The sequence below is a fragment of the Numenius arquata genome, chromosome 4 (genome assembly GCF_964106895.1).
Source record: "Numenius arquata chromosome 4, bNumArq3.hap1.1, whole genome shotgun sequence".
Taxonomy (NCBI): Eukaryota; Metazoa; Chordata; class Aves; order Charadriiformes; family Scolopacidae; genus Numenius; species Numenius arquata.
The window spans coordinates 38,148,465-38,169,965 of record NC_133579.1 but is presented as its reverse complement, the minus strand read 5'-3'; the positions used below and the strand labels follow the sequence as shown (position 1 = coordinate 38,169,965).

Sequence of the window (21,501 nt, the reverse complement as noted above, 5' to 3'; positions counted from 1 at the left end):
CATCAGAAAGGATGAGGTAAGACCCACTGAGGTTTGCGTTATATATTTTCAAAAGCTGGATGGCAAAACCATTGTTTTCAGAAGTGCTAGGATGCCAGCAACTGGGAGTGTGGGGGAAGAGAACATGTAGCTGTAACTATTCCTCTACACCAGCTTCTGTGATTCATGGAATAGAGAGGGAATGACTTGCATTATGTATTGCATGACCTGAAAGGTACTGCTTAAGTATTTAGTCATCTTTGCATTTCACACTTATTACTCTTTTGTTGTTTTGCTAGTTTTCTCAGGCACTATTAGAGTACAGTAACATTTCAGTAGCATGGTTATCTCGGTTATCTGTACTCCCAGGAGAGGTATGTCCACTGTTTTTTAATAGCAAAAGTGTCTGGGAACAGATGATATTTGGCAAATGTTTAGGTAACAGAAATAGGACTTTTAGACTAGTTTCTCATTTAGGAATTCTTGGCAAAATAGCTTGCAGAAGTTCAGAATATTTGGGTTTGAGTCTCGAACTAGCTGGCAGAGACCTGATGCAGGGAAGGAACCACGCAGTGTGGCTCGGAGGGAGGAGAGGCACTGTTAGTTTGCCTAGGGCTCAAGGATATCACAGATCTCCCTTCATCAAGACATACACACCTCATATAAAACATGATACCTTAGGCTTTATGTAGCATTTGAAACTTCATCTTTGAAGAAATATTCTGGGAGGCAATGATGTGTTGTTGGAGGTTTTGGGGGTTTTTATTCAGCTAGCCATAATAACAAATTACCTGTGTAATTCTTCTCCAAGGTGCTAATACTTCAACAGAATTTATGTTTCTCAGACTTTAACACAAAAGAAATCTCACACAAAATGATTGGGTTCACCGTTTTCAGGCTGTCTACATCTTTTTTCCTCAATTTTGCCATTAACCAAATCTGTCACAATGAGAAATTGTGAAGTAGAGTCATTTGGAGGCTATTGGTAAAGCCCAGGAAAACCTTCAGAGTGGTTCACCACGTTTCATATTTAGAGCACAGGAAGGTCAAGGGAAACAGAGGGAAACATTTAATATGCCATATATGTCTGAAACTTCCCTTCCCTAAAATGCCCTTGTTTTCACCCTCTTGTGCTACAGACACCCACCAACAGTCTTTTATAATCGACAGGTTGCTGTAGAAAGAGTAAGGGACTGGGTATCTGTAGAAGTCACCCACCAAGTGTTGTGCTGTTCTCCTTTCCCTGGTTTTTAGGTGCCTGACCTCCTTCCGTAAAGGTCCAGTTTGTGCCCAGAAGGGCCCCATTCACTCGTGCACACAGATCAGAGAAGCTGCATCATTAATTTTACATTTCCACAGAAATTATCCTGCCTGCTTTTGCTTGATGCTGCATTTCAGAGTCAGATGTGCATGGACTTAACATTTTATTTGGGCCTCCTTCGTGCCAGAAAGGCAGGACAAATGTACCCTTGCCTACTGCTGCGGCAAAGGTTTTTCATCCTGCAAGGTGCTGAGAATTCATGCCTCAGCTCCACAGGGGACCCAGGGTAACCTGGGGCACGTCTGCAGCCTATGAACGATCCAAACTGACATTTGCATTGGCAAGAACAATACATAATCTGACATTTGTGTATAGAATGACTGTGTGATGAAACAGTGGTTGCTGCTGCATTTTATGTGATCAGAATATTATCTCTGAGTGCTGAGGGAGCACTGGGGCTAACACAGGCAGTTTTATGCATGTAGGACTCCATCAGAACATCAGAATGAATATATATATATGTATATGTGTATTGCATGGCTGATCTCTCAATTATCTTGATTTTGTATTACAGTACATGTTGGGAAGACTCTAGGTAGCTTGACTGAATGCTGTTGCAAAGACAGAACTTCATCTTTATGATAGCAATTGAAGATTTAGATTCTGGAAAAAAAAGATCCTGCTCATGAACTCGGTATTAAACAGCCTCAGAGCTGTTGTGGTTTGGGAAAATCTCAATTTGTTTTCCAAATTAATGCAGCCCAGTTCCTCTTGGCAATGTTTTGGTGTCATATTCCAGTTTATAGAAAATGTATCAACCATGTTACCGATGCACAATGGTTTAATATGTAAGTACATGGGTGGACACGAAGGTGCGCGCTGCTGTGTGTTTCACGTATGGAACAGCGGTTAGTTAAGCACAGCACAGTGAAGCCTCCACACCGACTGTTTTCCTTCTGCATCTTATCACTTGCCCTGTTGAGGTGGAGAAGAGCTGCAGATGGGAGCTAGATCTGCCCATTACAAGCAGGGTCCATTTTCATTTCAGCCGCTTTTAATTGATTTCACTTCAAGGATGTATATATAAGTTGTAGATTAAAATCAATTACATAGTTGAGAAACGAAGCATCAGAAAGCAAATAGATTGTGATCTATTGTAAATAGATTTCTTTAAATGCTGCAAGAAAAATGGTTAATTTGTATGGAGCATGTCAAGGGGAAAGGGAGGAGGAGCAGCTAATATGCTATATATGGTCTTCCTTCTTTGCTGACCTAACAACTCTGTTGAGCGGGTTAGCTCTTCAGACACATCATTGGGTGTAACTAGTTGACTCCAGGCTGTCTTGGACAGTCTCTGTGGGTAGCTGCCAGGGAATAACTGTCCAACACTTATGATCTTTTTTTTTTTTATTATTTACGACAGCATGACTGCAGACATCATTTGTTTCGTGGTAGCAAGATTTGGTGGCATGGTGGATCGGCTGCAGCTGTGCCCGCACTGGGCAGGTTCCAGGATCCTCCATGTGGTTGGACTAAGGGGCCTAAATCATCTGGTTATATAGTCAGCTGCACTTAAATATGTGAGGACCTGATAGCATCTAGGCACTTAGCAAGTACCGCTGCTGTTTCTATTGACATACTTTGATTTCATTTTTGGAGGAGCTACTCCCTGTTACCAGTGTAGCCTTTGAAGTGTCCTCAAATCTGCACTCTGCCTGAGGTCGGGTGGCAGGTAAAGGCAGGTTGTGCCTTTCTCTTACTTAATTTCTCTTACTGCTGGAGTTCAGGGGAAATGTTGTAGAGTATGAACTGTTCTGGCTGCTTCCTGAGGTGGGTCTCACATGCTCATGGGTGAGCCTGTGGTGACAGGAGAAGGAGAGCTTTGGTCTGGGTCTTGTCACATGGTCAGCAGCACTCACTGGGGAAGGGAATTCATTCTTTATCTTTTTTGGAGGAAAGCCTGAACCTGAAATACTACAATAGAGTGATCACCTCCTCTTATTTGTCATTCTTGTCTTTTCTTAAATGATGGCAAAAAATAGAATCATAGAATCATAGAATCGTCCAGGTTGGAAGAGACCCTTGGGATCATCGAGTCCAACCATCTACCCTACACTACAAAGTTCTCCCCTATATCATATCGCCCAACACCACATCTAAAAGGCTCTTAAACACATCCAGGGATGGTGACTCAACCACCACCCTGGGCAGCCTATTCCAATGCCCGACCACTCTTTCTGTGAAAAATTCTTTCCTAATGTTCAGTCTAAACCTACCCTGTTGGAGCTTGAAGCCATTCCCTCTCGTTCTGTCATTAGTTACCTGTGCGAAGAGACCAGCACCAACCTCTGTACAGTGAGAGATGCAAACGACTCACATTATCTCTTTGATAATCACAGTCCAGAAATTCTGTTGAAAATATTCTGCGTGGCCCAGTCTGACCCACAAGTTGTGCAGAAAAATTAGGTAAAACCATTTTCCTACAGCTGAAGCCATAACAGTGAATTTAACTCTGTTACAGATAGCTGAAAATACAAAGACTCGGGTGGCTCTGTTAACCACCCCGGGGGAGATTCTGTTTGAAATGCAGTCCTGTGCAAAGCAGAGGTCTTATGGCAGCAGAAGACTCCTCAAGTGAGGGCAAAAGTACCCTCCTCTGACTCAGTGTCACCTCTTCACCCTTTCTCCTCTGGCTTCTCCATCATCTCTGGTAGGAAAACAAGTCAGCTCCACGTGACCCTCTGCTTGCCTGGTGTCAAGGTGCAGCTCCCACTCTTTCCGCATTCAGCCTTCCCTCTCTGTGTCCTGCTGGCAGTAGGTTCCATCCAACACTAGCTCAGAAGCTTACTGAAGCGTGTGCCCAACCTCTGAACATCTGAGGAGGTGCTAGCACCAGCATCCAAACTGGCATAGGCAGAGGCAAAAAGCTTACAACTGTGTTGTTCTTTTAAGTAAACTGAGTGCAGAGCCTAAACTTACTCCATGCTGCCCTGCCCTGACTTGACCCTGACCTTACAAACTGATTTTATTATCAGTGCTTAGGGGGTTATGTTGTCTTCTGTCTCTTCAGTTGCTAACTACAGTCTGAAAGCTTCATCCCAAATTCATGAAAGTAAGCTAAGGTAAATGTTCAAATACTTATCTTGTCTTTAAGGATGCTTTTTATGAATTAAACTGGAGATAGAGTTGCTACCGAGCCACATCTGACCAGCATTAAAGCACAGACATCTACTTACTGTCCAATAGTGGTCACTAGCTGGTACTTCAGAAGCAGGCCTATTTTCACCTTGCCTGTTGAGCAATATATTCTTATAAATTCTTCAGGGAGAATTTCTAATTAAGCATGATGGCTTTTGTTCTTTGGTAATACTGGCAAGACAACAAAGCCTTGTCAAATTGTAATAACCCTCTGCATGTTTTATGCTGTGTACAGTTTTCTTTGAAACTCTAGAAAAGCAATGAGTAACTTCTTTGCATGGCCATTGGCCCTGTGCAACTGCTGTGTTACAGCCCACACTTGTGAGGTGGAAAATGAGGGGAGGAAGTGAATTTATCTAAATTAAAAAAAAAAAAAAAAGATGACAGGAAAATAATTGTTAATAATATCTGTTAATAGGATTTTCACAGGCATGCCCTGCCACTGGAACGTATCTCTCTTCAGGGCAGCTTCCCCACCTGTTTTAGCCAAATGGAAACCTTCTGTGAATAAGTGATGTCTTCTATCAAACCTTCACCTCTTCTTCAGACATCAAAGAGATATTGTGGGGGATTGGTTAGGAAGAAAGGGAGAGAACGATATTCTCCTAGGTTTCAACTAGTTCTTCAGCAAAATACTCTATACAGATGTCTCTATTCCTTTTCATTTGTTGTGTATTTTTGTTTTGCTCTGTGTTTCCTTCCAAAGTTTGAGATGTTTGCTTTTGGGATTATGCCTTTTATGAAAATAACTAGGCTTCCAAATGCAGTCTGTCAAGCTTGCCAAGTTACTAGACACTCAGGTTGCCAGAGGAGTTTTGCTTCTTGTATTGCCTGTAAGTAGATCAGCAATGTGGAAGCTTTGAGCTTTTCAGTGTCCTCAGCTCACCTGCTGTGTTTTACTCAGAAAAGGTGAGGTGGTGAAATACAGAAGAGGAGGAATATTTTTTTTCCTTTCCTTTTTGTGGCCTTCCCATGAGGACAGTAGCATAGTGCATAGGCACCCCTAAAAGCATGTCTTTGGGGGTGCAGGGAGTTGCATGCCCTGGATGGATGGAGTCCCAGAAGGAAGTTGGGACTGCTTTTGACTGGGGCAAGAGTCAGTCTGGCCATATGGGAAAGCAAAGCCCAAATGCTTGTGACAGCTAATTAAGGCTACATGACTATGGGAACCGGACTATTACCAAGTTGTTTAGGTCCAGCTGTTGTGTGTTTGCATTTTTGTTAGCATATTACTTTTGGGGATAATGATTTTTCTTCATTATTATTCTGAGAACTCTATGGCCTCCTTTTGGATTCTCTTTAAGTAATTCCTAGTAAAATACATGTGTCCAAAACAGCTGGATAATCTCTTCAGTGTGACTGTTCCTGACATGCTTGCTACAGCAATAGAGCCCAGAAGATTAGCAAGTAACACAGAAAAAAATCACGGAAACACGGAATTGTCAGAGTTGGAACATCTAAAAGAAAAGGACCAACAAGATTTTAAATTCTCAAAAGTGAGAGCATGTTGGGGATTGTTTTGCTTGCTATCATTATGGTATGCCCGTGCTGGTGCTTTGAATTTTAGTGGCCCTTGTCCCTAATGCCACATTGTCTGGCTTGTTCAGTTGTTACTCTTGTTCGGTTGCTGGAGGTGCCTTTCTGCAGCACTTCCTTATTGAGGCAGTAGATGCTTCTTGACAAATATCTGTTGGTCCTCTGCAAAAAGTAAAAAAAAAAAAAGAATAAAGAACAAAACAAAACATGGCCAACACCTGTGATCTGTTAGAGACAACTTTTTTAAATGCTTATGATGGTTTGTGGGTTAACAAACCCACCCATAGCACAGAAATAAACAGCAGTTGCCAATGGTGATTTCCATTGTGGTGAACACAAGCTGATACAGGTGCAGGCACGTTATAGATGCCTTGCACTTGCTCATCTGATACACAGGTGACCCAGTTCCCATCCACTAATATGTGGGAAGTTATCCATGAGGGTGACTGCTAAATTGTGTGCTCGGCAGTCCGTGCCATGGCACCCTGCAACAGGTGCTGGCTGTAGCCACCTTTGGAAGGACGTCGGGTCATGCTGAAGCCTGGGTTGAGCTCGTTTATTATAGGGACTTTTGTCAACTGCTACAGATCATTTCAGACTGCTTCATGTTTCTCAAGGGATGAGGTTGCAAATGTAGTTCATGAAAATTATATTAAACCGATCAAGCACAACATGAAGCTTTAGCTAGAATGTCTTATGTATTGCATCTATGAACTCCACTCAAACATTAAAAGGAACTGACTTAGTGACTCATCTATTCATGTATCGTATCATCCATCAGATAACAGCATTTTCAGAAGTACAGGAACAGGACAGATTATTTTTATGTCTTCTGCAGCATGCAGCATAGATGTGCTTTCCCTTTTTTCCCTGTCTCTTCCCTCCCTCCCTCCAATTCTGTGTCTCTCTCTTTTCCAATTTATCTGGATTAAACAAGTCTCTGATTATTCTTTATGCCACTGCAAATAAAGTCATTTTCAGAAACAGATGTCGAAAGAGCCCAGTGAAATAATCCTGGAGGCAGATGCAGTCTTCCATAAGCTGCCAAGCGCATGGTGCAATCAAAGTGATGAAACAAAATGGAACAGGCTGCAGAAAAAGTAATTAAATTATAGTTCCATTGTAGAAGCACATTTTAAAATTACTGAGATTCAGAGCCCATAATGCTGGTATTATAGTTGAAAGAATACTTGCCATGGGTCATGAGCATTTTTTTTAACAGTTATTAATCATGCTTGACTGGAAAGACATGTGTAACCTACAACAAGCAGTGGCTGTAGTTGTGCCAAAGGAAGCTTTTGTTCCCTAAAGAGAATTGTATCAAAGGCCAGTGTGTCCTATTATTACGTGTGCAATAGCAAAGTGCAGAATCTGAAACAGGGCTTTTCAGATTTCAATACAGAGCACTAGAGGGGAAAAAAAGAAAACAAGTATTGTATCTTTTTGAATACTATATGACCTCCTTTTTCTCTTACCAAGTTAACTTACTCATTGACTAAATAATAGTAAAAAAATCTCTAAAACATCCCTCCTCATCCTAACTTCAGTAAAAATAAGGGCTCTTGTAAAATGGAAAAAAGACAGAAAATGTACAAAGTATTGGAAACTGGAGACTAAAAAGACCTTATTAGTTCATTCAACTCTGTTTCCTTTCCATTACAAAGTCCATAAAAGAGCAGATATAAATTTTTCAAATGGTTTTTTTTTTCTTTTCTGATTGTCAATATCTAAATGTTCCGTGGGAATGTGTTGATTTCCTTATTAAAAAATTCATCGAAAGACTTTGATAAGGACTGTTCATACTGCCTTCACAAGATTGTAAAATTGTGTCATTTTGGTTTTCCATTGCAAAGAGATATTTTTACTTTCAGATATATTATACATAATAGAATATAAAAAGCAAGCTGAAGGCTGTACAAAAATTTAGCTGTACAAAAATAACATTTTTGGATTGATAAAGAGTATGAAAACATACACAAATACACACATACTGGCACACCCACACACTCACACACTAAGTTGTTTCAAAATTTCATGTTTTGGTTCAGTTTGGAATGAGAGCACACTTTGCAAGGTGGAATTTCCTATAAAATAGGCACTCTGTGTCTAAATTCTGTTTAAGACTTGATCCAGCATTGCCAGTGCTGAGTGTCTCGGCTGACTTCAGTGTATTTCTTAGAGAGTTTCCAGGAAGCTTTATGCAGTCTTTCTACAAGGAAACGTTAGAGCCACTACTGCTTCTGGAGAACGTCATTCAACCTGAGAGATAGCCCAAACAGGTTTTGGGGACAGAAATTTAGCTTTAATTGCTTCCCTTTTTATGTAGTTAAGTCGCCCTTGCATCAGCGAGCCACGCTTGTGGCATCCTAGTTTCTCTCCTTTTTCCTATTTCCCTCCAGTATCAGCAGCTTCTTTTGAATACTTCCTCATTTGTTACCAGCTAAGCTCCACCTCTGTCTTTGTATAATTTTCTCTGTTAGTAGTTTTTTCCACTCTCCTCTCAATGAACTGCAGCTTTTCAGCTTTTTCTTTTTTTTTTTTTTTTAATGTGGTTATGGAAATTCCACATACAAATATGAAACAGGATATGGTTATGTGAACATGGCTGCTTCCTCTTCTCCTGCTTTGAAGTATAAATTTTCAACCTCTGATTTGCAGCCTTCTGTCATCCCCAAGTCTTTTGTATCATTAGTGCCTTCAGGATTTGATTCATGGTTAAGAATTGGCTTTACCTAGTTGCATCATCATATATTTCTTCTCTGTGTTTCTTTTCATGCTGTCATCTTCCTGCTCATTCTTGAGCTCTTCTCCTCTATCATGCCCACAGTCCTTCCAATTGAGTGTCATCAATGGCTGTCATTAATGTGCTGCTAATGCCCTCTTCCAGGTCTTGATGTAAATATTACACCTTGGGGTCCCAAGCCAAAGGCGGGAAGGCAAGGGCAGCATCAAATCCTTCACTTTAGCACCTTCACCTGCTATCTTGTTTTTCTAAAGAATATAGGACCAAATTCCACATCCAGTTATGTGTGTGAAACTCTGTTAGAGTCAGTGGGGTTGTGTATGAGCAACAAAGTTACTGGAGTGGCTGGAAAAAAAAATTATGTGTATCCTACATCTGCTTAAAGCACCTTTTGTAGGGAGTTCCTCCTAACAGGGGGGCTTTTTTAGTGATTGTATTAGTTCACTTCCAGAGCCCCCTCCTCTCACTTTGCTCTCTCGTGATGCTTACTGTGAGCAGAGGAGAGCCCATGGGGTGGCTGGCTGGGAGCTGCTGAGTGACCAGTGTGTGTCTGCTACCAGCCCCACTGGGGATCGTTCATATGTATATATATATATATATATGTATGTATGCATGTATTTGTAAGGAAAGGGACTAAGGGACAGGCAAAAGGACAGATACTTCATGAAGCACTGTTTAGCTGAGCGGCACTGTGAAGCAAATAAGTTGTTTATGCAAAAATAGGCTCTTTTCTTTGTAAAAGTTGCACAGAAGGAGCAAATGGATAGCCCTAGCGCTGTTTTTTCCCGGTGCTAAAGCAAGATATAGTGATTCGCTTTATAGCTGGCACTTTGAAGTCATTAATAAATAAACTATTTGATTTTTCTTTGCTTTTGAATACTTCATCAATTAGACTTGCTTTTGAGTTTTAAAGATTCTCCTGGTTTAAATCAGTGACAAAAATATTGATTTAAGTGGCTTAAATCTTGGCATGTGTTTGGCTCTTTACTCTGAGTATTGACTGCCCATAAAAGAGTCATTTATTGTGGGCTGGTTGTTGGGTTTTTTGTTAAATCTAGTTTCAAATGAAGCTCTGGGAACTTACTGGCTTTTTATACCCACTGCATTGTCCTGGGTTTCACAGTGAAATTCTTATAATGCTGTATGTTTTGACTAACCACCAGTGATTGAGAACTTAAATGTTCATCTTGTGAGCATGACTTTCAAAGGCAACAATTTCAGAGACCTGGCAGGACATTGCAACCCTGCTTTTTGGTTTTCCTTTTATCCCTGTGAAAGATGGAAGTCTTTGCAGCACTCGGCCATGTTTGCAGCAGTTACAGCTGTGCTCCTGTTGGACCAGTTTCTCTTTCTCAGACAGTTCCCAGTCCATCCTTGCCTCAAGTGAGTGTGGTGTCCCAGAAGGGAGCCTGTGACTCACGTTCCAGAGACTGGTAGCAATCCCCTTGTGAGAGAAGGATGGGAGCTCATCCTCTTCCCTCCCTGAGATGCTGTATGAATTTCCTCTTTTTTTTTTTAATGAGTATTTATTTTATTCATCTAGGGAGCTTGAATGGATTTTCAAATCACAGCCTTGTAAATAACATAATTAGGGTGATTACAAATGTGCTATTTTTGCTTGATTGTGTCAGAGATTCAATTATATCAATATATAATATTTTTCTGTTTAATAAGGTGAAATGTATTATTATCGCTAACAAACAACCATGTTTTACACTAGATTGAGTGAAACAACTGACTCATGTTTACTGAACTGGATACGTCTATAAAATATTTAATTTACAAATAGGTTAGACAAATATGTATTCTAAGGTAGATGTCATTTCAACATTGATGGAATTATAAAAATAAAAATATATTTAAATATCTGTTTATTCTATGACCACTGAGAACATACTTGAGGTGTTAGTATTTCCCAATAAAGAAGCTCCCATATTTCTTGAACCAGTCTACTGGTTTAGGACATATTTTCTTTTGATCAATAAGAAGCTATCTGTACTCTTGTATGTACTGGCAAAGGAAATGATAATACTTCTTTACATATGTCAGACTATTTTTAATAAAGATAAAAATGTCATTTAAAAAAAACCATACTATTCTTAGTGTTTGCATATTAGATCATGCCCCAGTAATCTTTTAACATTTGTCCATATCTATCATGTAAAAATGCTTACTTTCCAGCATTTAACCATATTCTATGCATATATGCATACCAAATTTAAATGTATCTTTTTATATATGTATATAAATCTTGCTCACTTAAAATATCTTGGAAATAGAACATGTGAATGATTTCATGGAATCATAGAATCACAGAATGGTTAGAGTTGGAAGGGACCTTAAAGATCATCACCTCATTATTTTCCATGTGCCTTAGCAGGGATTCCAGGAGGATCTGCTCCATGATCTTGTCAGGCACAGAGGTGAGGCTGACTGGCCTGTAGTTCCCTGGGTCTTCCTTTTTTCATTTTTTGAATATTGGGGTTATGTTCCCCTTTTTCCAGTCAGCGGGAACTTTGCCAGATTGCCAGGATTTCTCCAATATGATGGAAAGCAGCTTAGCAACTTCGTCTCCCAGCTCCCTCAGGACCCGTGGGTGGATTTCATCAGGTCCCATGGACTTATGCACCTTCAGGTTCCTTAAGAGGTCTGGAACCTGATCTTCTCCTACTGTGGGCAGTTCTTCATTCGCAGAGCCCTTGTTTTTGCCTTCCGTGACTTGGGCAGTGTGGTTAGAGCCCTCGCCGGTGAAGACTGAGGCAAAGAAGTCATTCAGTAGCTCAGCCTTATCCATATCCTGGGAGGCCAGGTCTCCCGTTTCCTTCTGGAGAGGGCCCACAACTTCCCTAGTCTTGCCTTTGTCCCTGACATATCTATAGAAGTTTTTCTTATTGTTTTTGATGTCCCTGGCTAGATTTAGTTCTGCCTGGGCTTTCACTTGCCTGATCTGGTTCCTGGCCACTTGGACAGTTTCTTTATATTCTGCCCATTCTACCCGTCACTGCTTCCACCCTCTATAGGCCTCCTTTTTGGTCTTGAGCTTGTCCAGCAGCTCCTTGTTCATCCACACAGGCCTGCTGGCTGTTTTGCCTGACTTCTTCTTTTTTGGGATGCACCTCTCCTGAGCTTGGAGGAGGCGATCCTTGAATGTCAACCAGCTTTTTTGGACCCCTCTCCCTTCCAGTTCTTTCTCCCACGCTACCCTGCCAATCAGATCTCTCAGGAGATCAAAGTGTGCTTTTCTGAAGTTCAGGGTAGCAAGCTTGATTGCTACTGGCTTTTTCATATACATAGGAGAGCTAGTTGACTAGTGGATCTGTACAAAGTATTGACATGCACACTCTGGTGCTTTTTTTTAGTTGATGACAAACTGTAAAGATGCTCTCTGCACTCCTGCCAAGGTAATTCTTTCTGGAATAATTACAGAAAGGAAAGAAAAAAAATAGTTAGAAAGATGGAAGATATCATTGGCAAAAGAATCACTGTGTTTTCCATAGCCCGGAAATTACTTACTTCCCTCAGGATCCCAGATCCATTTGACATTTGCTGAAGGCCATTATACAGCTTTTCTGAGACTTGATTTCCAAGCATTTGATAGCATTTATTACCTGTTTGACATGTGATGTGTTCTAAAGGGGTAACTCTTGGCCAAGTGTGTACCTGTCTATTCACACACAGCATAATATTTTGATATTAATTCATATTAGATAAATAATTAATCATTGAATGTTGATATTAGGAAATAGTTTTGTGAACATTGAGACAATAGTCTTTTTGTGCTTCTGTGAGTTTTCTTCCTGTAATAAATTCACAGTGCCATATTGTTTACTCAAAAGGCTTTACAGAAACTGTTGTAAGTAGAAGAGTCAATAAATACGTTGCTGTTCGTTTCCTTTAATAACTAAAAAAAGGAACAGCAAGTGCCATTGACTGAAGAATGTGCTTTTTGACCAGCATGAGGAAAGGTGGTCCATTGAAAGAATGGAACTCATATACGTCAAGTTCAGCAGCAAAACATCCATCAGTTGAGAACAGAAAAAATAAGTCTTTAATATTTTGCTGTTCTCTTCAAAGATTATTTGACATCTAGTGATCTGCAGCAAATGAGACGTAGCTATGTTAGTTGTAAAGGTATGGGCATTTCTCATTTTAGGGAGAACAACAAGGGCAGCTGCTACTACAGATAGGATAGGCTCTTCCTCTGACAAAGCAGCATTAACCATATCCCTCAAGGAAAATCTAGTGCCACTTTACATGCTTCATAAAATTACATTCAAAAGCAGCACTCCTGGAGTCTTGCCAGTTTTTATTCTTGCTATTGCCTTTAAAAGTTGTTCTGCTATTTTTTTAAACTGTTACTTCGTTACCAGTTTCATGTCTTTGGCAAACCTGCTACTTTCAGTTATCTGTAGTAACTACAGAGTTTAGCATATCAGAGATAGAGATTTTTACAGTAATTAGTAGAAGGAGCACATTGCTTGCTAAAGTGTGTAACTATCTTCTGTTGATAGCTGTTAACTGGTGGAATAATAAGCTGCTCTTTAATCCCCTTTGGCTTTTAAGCTAATATTTTACCCATATTTTTGTAAAACATATTTTTGAGTATACAGTATACCTGTATACTCAATTGATGCTCTTTCAGTGGCCCATATTCAGCTACTTTCCAATTAGTTAATTGCCATTTAGATCTCTTTGAGCATGTGACTTATGAGTTTTCTGAAACCTTGTTCTCTCTAGTGTTTGTTTAAATCTCATCTTGAGCTATTCGTTTATCTTATTTTCTCTTTTTAGTGACAACACATTTTACCGACACCACCCCCCCCCCTTTGTCCTGCTAACATAAAGAATTAATTTTCTCATTTCTGCATTTTTTAATCCATCCCTACTATCAACTTACTTAAAATGGACCAAGATATGATGATTTAATGGAGCCAGGGTCTGCAGGTTTTGTTCACTTCATTAAAAGAGTTAGAGATTAACATTAAATCTATTTTGGGATATAAATGATAAGGATGTGAATAAAATGTATAATCTCATTCCTTTGTGTACAATCCTCGCTGGTAATTTGGGAGATGAAACTGGTAAAGTAGAAAGGTTAATACTGCACCTGCTTCCTTAGCTATTGTTCATTAATCAGATTCTCCTGGTGAGGCTTCTGTATAAAACTGGAGTGCTTCAAAGCACTTTTCTGCTCAAAACGATTTCTGTTTTTCCAAATACTTATTATTGGGAGAGAAATCCTTTGAAGAGTTGTCGTTATTACCATTACGTTACTATGACCTTTTTTTTTTTAGTAACCTCACAATGATATGCTTTTCGGAAGAGCAGATGCCTTCATCCTTCAGTTGACACATAAATTGAAGAAGTGTATGTTTAGCAAATGTCCAGTCTTCTTCTTTTGCTACAGCTGAGACCGTAAATAGCCGCTGATCATTGTCACTTTTCACCATTTCTGAAAAGAAGTTCCTTGAAACAAAATAATACAACCGTAGCTAGTTATGCTTTTGATTTAATTTTGGGTTGTGAAGGGTATTTTTAACTTCTGCAGTGTTTTTCTGTATAATTGCACTGTTTAGTCTTTTGACATCCAGAGACGTTACTTTCAAGTGAAGAGCCATAGATAATAACTGCTTAGCTTATCAAAGAACTTGAAAGCAAAGTAGTTATTTCTTCATTTGATAGCATGAACCTTTCTGTGGCAGACAGCTTTTTTTAATTTTAAACCTTACGTATATGGCTGAATGTGTCGATTTATATTGATAATGTCATCAAGTCTTGTCCTGTAGTAATTTTCTTACATTCCTTTCATTCTCTTTCTCCTTTTCTATATTCCCTCTGGCTTAAATGAAAGACTAAAATAATGTAAGTAGCATAAATCTGTACCCGAAGAATTCAGCTCTGCTGAAAGCACAGGTCCTTTCCTCTCATCATGATCCCTGGCAGTGTGCTGCTTCTAACTCCCAGGAGGTCACCCTCCACCTGGAGGCTTCTGATCGAGAGGACTTAGCTACAGCCTTTTCATGGCTTCCCATGTTTCAGTTTTCTCCATTCTTTTTTGTTCATTCTTACTGTCTTTTTTTACTATTTTTTCATAACTTCAGTTTGTTACTGTCCAAATTCCAATTCTTCATAACTAATGATAATTCTTTTTGTTCATCTTTAAGTTACTCTGTTCATGTCTTAGTCTCCTTGTTCAGCCCCTGTCTTTTTCTGCCCCCATCCCTATGGCTTGATCATCTCCTTAGCTACCCCTCATTTGGGATGTTTCCGTATATTATGGAAATGATAGATTTACTGTGAAAAACTGGATATCCTCATGTTTTCCTTATTGAAGTTTTCTTTTTCTAAACCTACAGATACATGGGAACTAGATGACTGGGTTTAAGTGTCCTCATTTAAATTAGACATGTCTTCTGCTGCATGTCACTGTAATTTCCCCCATTCTTTTTTCTATATTATAATGTTTTTTTCTTCCAGTGGAACAACTGGAATTTGTTCTTTTTAATTTTATCTGCATATTCTTCCTTGCTTTCTTCATAATTACATCTTTCTGTTGATAGTGATGAAGCACCATAATTAGGTTAAAGAGTCCCTTTTGAGGCTCAAGCACAGGGAATGCTGTGCTGGGTGCTCTGACCAGTTTAATCTTTCCTGACAGGCTCAGATTTAATAACCATATGATTAAGGCTTCCTCCTTGAACATTTTCAGACAGTCCTTACTTCCACATTGATTCTTCTCACATTATTCTCAGTATCAGCCATCTGAAGCTCATTCTTTCTCCCTGCCTTTCTCTTTCTCTCCTCTCTGCATCTCCTATCCTTCCAGCACACCTCTGTGACTGTGCAGCTCTGTCCCATTTCACCCCATGCACTCTCTTTCTCTGCCTGCTCCCTCTCATTCCTCTGGATCTTCCAGATGAGTTGCTTTCTTGGCAGATTCACTGATGTCAAATAATTTATTGTGGCTTTAAACTCAGAGATCAATTGCCTGATGTCTACCTTGGTACTATGTTGGTTTTATTCATCTTTGGCATCCTTGCTTGCTGGGGAGTCAAAGGCTTTCTTATCCTGCATGCCTGAAGTGTTCGCCCTAGAGATTTGAAACATATATATATATATTTCAGCACTTTGTAGCCATGTTCTCTGCAATGGTCTGCTTCTTTTCTTGGGAGGGGATTAATATGCTGTAGGGATAGGAAGAAAGGGGATCATGTTGACTTTTCATGTCTCAGGCTTCAGGCAGCCATCTCACACTATCCCCTCAGCCATGTGGAATCCTAACCTCCGTGTGTCACTGCCCTTTGGCTGTATAGTTCATCTTGTAGCTTATATTAATTCAGTTAAACCCTTAAGGAACTGTCCTGTTCTTTGCAGCAGTCTGATGAACACATGGCTTAGCTGCTTGTTGATTTGGTCGTTTAATCTACCAACAATTATGGAAAAGCCGTGTTAGAAAATTGATGGTTCTTATGTAGTGAATAGTGAGCGTATAGGACATGCCATTTTATACCAACTTGGGATAGCTAATAATGAAAATGTATAGAAACACACACTTACAGATAAAAGGCATTTGCATAAGACTATGTGTCCATTTTATTGGTGTTTTCAAAAGGCTTTTTTTTTTTTTTAATGCCTTTGGATGTATCTTTCTACCTCAAGAGAAATTTTCACTTTTTACATGATAAACAGCAGTGGAAATGTCTTCAAAAGTTCACACTTAGCCCCACAGGAGGCAAGATCTGATGTTTGCTGAGACCGGTCTGATGGGATCTACTTTCCTTTGTTCCCTGGGCGTGACTTTTTTTTTCTTGTTACCTGGAGCTGCAGAGCCTTGGATGTTGGATTTTGTGCATTCTGGTCCTGAGTCCCGAGGTCAGAGGGAAGCTGTTGTCCAGTTGTCCTCCTGTCGCTGCCAGCTCTCTGTTAAAGGCAGGGTAAAATGCATTAAATCTCACTCTTAGCATTCAGCCATGCCATTGACTGTAGCTGCCTGCCCTATACTGTCTGTTCACCTGTGGAGTCCCCTGACTTTCCTCTGGCATCAGGAAAAGTGTGACACATTGATTTTTTTTTTTCATAGTCTGTGACTCAACACTCCCAGCCCCGAGAGTAGCCATGGGACCTTGTCACACAGAGTTGGGGAAGGAAAGCCTTATGTATTGAGCCTTCTGTTTGCACAGCGAGGCACGCCTAAGCCAGGAACATAGTAGTTGTTCAAAACGCTGATTTTGCAAAGGAGAGAGAAATTATTTTTCTGATTAAATATTCATGATGTGCTCATCTATTACAGCAGTAGGTTTATAAATAGATGTATGCATTGCTGGCTGGTAGGAGGCTTTGTAGAGGAAACCATTCTCTTTCTTGTGCCATGATCTGACATGTCCATGCATAGAGAGGTCTAGACCAGCACATTTGTGATAATGCCCAAGGGAAAAATTGCTATAATTATTAAAAAATAATAAAGTACAACAATGCATTTTATTTTAATCTGTCTTTAAAATTGAAATATTCAGGTAATTAATAGTTCTATAGTTAGTAGCCATAAATGTTTTACCAGAATACTTGGACTCTCGGGACAACTGGGGCAATTGTAAATGACCTGGCATAGTAAAAACTCTTCTGTCTTCATGGCATATGTGTAGCTTTCACATATTCTTCTTTATCATATGAGGTTGTCTTTTTGAATTCATTCCCTTTGTATCTTACACAGCTGCCTAACTCCTTGCAGGCACACACACTCTCAGCCCTCCCCCAGACATCTGTTCTGCTTCTCAGTACCAAGTGCCAGAGTTTGAGCTTGTTGGGAGGAGGGGCGAAGACAAAATCCTGCAAAAAAATTAGGTGGCAGTGATATTTTTAACAATATTTGCAGTGGAATTTTATTTTTAACCTCTGTTTTTAAAACAAACTCTAAAGGCGTTAACTAAAAATACAGATTTTTTTTCAGGTTTTATCTGGAAAAGGTCAGGCTTGGGTAAGGGTTGGTTTGTCATCTGGGAAAAGGCTTTCCTCCAAAATTTTTCCCAAAGTGAGCATACTGGTGTAACATCTCAGCAGTAAAAGGCCATGGCAACTGTAAACCTGTATCTAGCCTGGGTTTATTTTTCCCATATGGGAATATATTTCATTAGAAACATAACAATACCTTCATCACTACATTTTGGTCCACAGAAGGTCTTAAATACCTTGCTTCTACTTGAAACAGTTCCATTATGTGAAATTTTCCAACCCCAAGCTGCCATGAGTTTCTAGAGATCTCAGATGGTCGGTATTGCTCCCATAAAGTCCAGAATGCCAAGATTTATTCTACTGTTTATGTACCAAAGTGCTCCTGTTTGGCACTTGGGTTTTGGGTTTGTTTTTTTTTAAAAAGCTGAGCAGAAAGTGCTTGAGCTGTCAGAGCCAGAGCATTTCCGTCAGCAAGCAGCAAGGAGTAGGTGAGAACCATGGGGACCATTCCCTTCCTTGCTCTGGGAACTATCACAGTCTCCTCCTGTGCTTCTCCCTCTGCACTTGTCAAAAGAGACTGTCATGGACACCCACTTGCAGATTTTGCTGTGAATCCTGGTCTAACCTTAAAGAAGCAGAATACAGCCCAATACAGCCCAGTATCTTCCTCTTTTATTTCATACTGGCTGCCTTGGGACATTTTCCTCTCACCCTCTTGCATGTATCATGCATCAGAGGCATGGCCAGGCTGCTTCTGTTTTCTGCTTTCTCACCCAGGCACTTCTCTTCTGCTCTCTTCCATGCAGATAGGTGATGTGGAAGATGAGTGATAAGCCTAGAGATGTGGAATATAGGGGATTTATTTCAGTGGCTATGTCTGGGTGATAGAGCATAGGGTATGAAATACACTAAGTCCATGCTGGGTTAGGAAAGATCAGCCCTAGCAATGGAGCAGGCAGATGGGAGCTGCTCTGTGGTTGCAACTTATGAATTTTAGGATGGATGAGTTTTAAGTTGCTCTTTTCCCCTCTTTCTTTTCACTTCTGCTCCTCAAGCACGTCTCCCTCCTGTTCTTGTAGTCATCAGAGGCACAGAAGCTCTGTGTGGCCCCCAAGTACTCCTGCAGAGACTTGAAAGAAAACTCTCATCCTCCAGTGTATTTCCCAGTGGCAAAAACTTCTGGAGTGGCTTGGCCACTCGCAGGCTCAGGCTGAAGCAAGAAGCATCAGCTGTCAGAGGAGTGACATTCTTGGGTGGTCTTCACATAACATACAGAGGGGAAAATGTCTAACGAGGGAAGATAACAGTCAGCAAATTTAAAACAAATAAAGTGGAGCACTTTTTCCCCTCACTAATAACAAATCTGTGAGACCAGAACTTTTAGATGCCAGAAATATGGATTCAAGAAGGGATTAGAACAATTCATGAAGGATTGGTCCACCAATGGCTATTGAAAATGCTGGCCTGGATGCAGTCTCTCAGAAGACCCTGAGTCACTGATTGCTGGCAACTGAGCTAGTCTATCAGGGATGGCTCCATGCATGTGTCGTATGCTCTTTCTTTAAGCATTGCTGTTGACTTCTCTCACAGATAACATGCTCAGCTGAGATGGGCTTTACTTTGGTTTAAGATATCAGTGCTTAGTGGCTCTTAAGATGGAGTTTAATCAGGTGATAAAACAGTCTGCGTGATGCTACTTGCCTACGTTTTCAGGGGAGCAATCTTGTAGGTTCCTCCAGTAGTTTGGACTCATGCCTGAGCAGTCTCCACAAGGGGACAACAGCCTGCCAACCCTGGTGGGATGCTGCTGTACTATCTGAGCCACAAAATGGTTGTCACTGGGGGTGATTATTAGCCAGTGCCCAAGCTAGCCAAATTTTTGGGAAGCTCCAAGATGGCAATGCTAATAGGGTTGTCCTTAATAAGAGATGGTTACTGAGGGGCATGATGTCTGTTTAAGGTTTTTATGCTCTATAAGATAGTCCTGAAAAGGACAAAATCAAATAAGGAGTCTCTAAGCCTTTTCTACTGTGGAATTTGCCTGCCTTTGGTAATATTCCTTCCTGCCCCCACCTTTGTTTGTACTGATAAACATCCTTGCATTAATAAACTCATAATGCATCTTGTTTATCCCTTCAAAGCCAGCCCTTGCAGCTTTCATGAATATTTTAGGATATTTATGGCTTTGTAAATGACTGAAAATCTGCAATTTGTCATTTGGAATTAACAAAAATCTTCCTTCTACTTAGGGCTGAAACACAGCTTTGGCCTTTGAGGGACTGAGCCACCTCTGGGCCTGATAGACAAAAACAAAGTCAGACAGTGCCCAGATTTACAGCAGCAAGTGGCTTTTAGTTACTCAGATGTCTTTGATAATGTGTCATCCACTGCTGCTGGCAGGGATCAGTGTTTAGACTCAGAATTAATTTCTCTCTTGCTGGAGAGAAAACAAAAATATCTCTTCTGCAAGAGTTAAAAAAAAATTAAAAAAAAAAAAACAGAAAGAGGTAGTAACAGGGAGAGAAATGAAAACAGCACCAGGCGGGTGTAAAATACATATGTGTATATATATATTGCATATACATACTGCAAAAGTAACAGAGAGAAAATGGTTTTTAGAAGAAAACATTGTATTTTACTCTGTTGTGTTCTGTACTTTCAGCTTTGAAATACAGGAAGTTAAAAGAATTGTTAAGGTTTCAAAAGAGATTTTATTTGTAATTGGTGAAGGGCTAAAGACTTGGTTGAGGAGGGATAATAATCAAAGGAGCTCTTTCAGCACTAAACTGTAGTCCAGAAAATCAAAGGGAGGAATGTTAATTGGTTTGTACAACATGATATTCTCAGTTCAGAGTAGCTTCAGCCACTCAATGGTACTTTTTCTTTTATCTCTCTGTCGTCGTAGGTTGATTAAGTGAATAGAAAAAAGAAGAAAAAAGAAAAAAAAAAAGAAAAACGAAGCTGCTTTCAAGTATTGAAGATACAAGGCCAGGATGAACACGAAGGACACAAAAGTGACTGAAGGAGGTCTCAATGTCACACTTACCATACGCCTTCTCATGCATGGCAAGGTGAAGCATTTTCTGTTGCCCCAGCAGTTGCCTGTGTATTGCACGCGTGTGTGCAGTTACTGTTGGAGCCCGACAGTGGCATTGAGAGAGGGTCTGCTCCTCCTCCTCCAACTTGAGTCAAAAGCACCATTACCATGTCTGAAAAATCACCCCCTGCCTTTCAAGGCATCATACTTAAGTCTGCGCTGCGGCCCAAGTTCATCGGAACAAACCCTGCTTGTAACGAAGCCGTTTTGAGCAGATCCAGAGGCAACAAAAAAAGAGTTCTTTCATTGATCGTTGGCCAAATTAGGCAGGCCCTTAAGTAAGGCTGACCTGCATACGGCTTGCCTTTCTCATCATTCCCGGGATTTTGCAGGGTTTTTTTTTAAAACACTAGAACTTTGACACGTGTGAAGTAATTGCCACAGAAGTGCTGTCTATTTCTGTTGAATGCAAATGGGATGGTTCTTCGTTAGTCTGATGTAGCATCTTATTAGTGAGAACCCCCTGATATACCAAGCATTCGTCCAGGTCCCCTGTGGGTTTGTTTTGGAAGGCTGACTATCATTTCATTTCTGGCCAGCGCAGCACTTAAGCACGCAGATAAGTGTGAAATCTGTGCCATAGACAAAGTGCCAATTCAGTATTGTCAGACTTAACAGTCTGATAGCTGTTTATTTCACATTGCCAGATCACAAAATGGGCTTTTAATTAAAAAACACATTTCATAGGTTGGTTTGTATTATTTCCGTCAGGCAACACCAGGCATTTTTAGGCTTAAT

General features: G+C 40.2%; 1 protein-coding gene across 3 annotated transcripts in view; it reads left to right on the top strand.

The window, feature by feature from the left end:
* LOC141463991 (poly(rC)-binding protein 3-like) overlaps positions 1-21,501 on the top strand; it is a 149,173-nt gene that overhangs the window by 62,716 nt on the left and 64,956 nt on the right. For all 3 annotated transcript variants that reach the window (XM_074146700.1, XM_074146702.1, XM_074146703.1), the window contains one exon: positions 20,572-20,737. In XM_074146700.1, coding sequence (XP_074002801.1) covers positions 20,660-20,737 — 78 coding nt within the window. In that variant the 5' untranslated portion in view covers positions 20,572-20,659. The remainder of the gene's footprint in view (positions 1-20,571; positions 20,738-21,501) is intronic.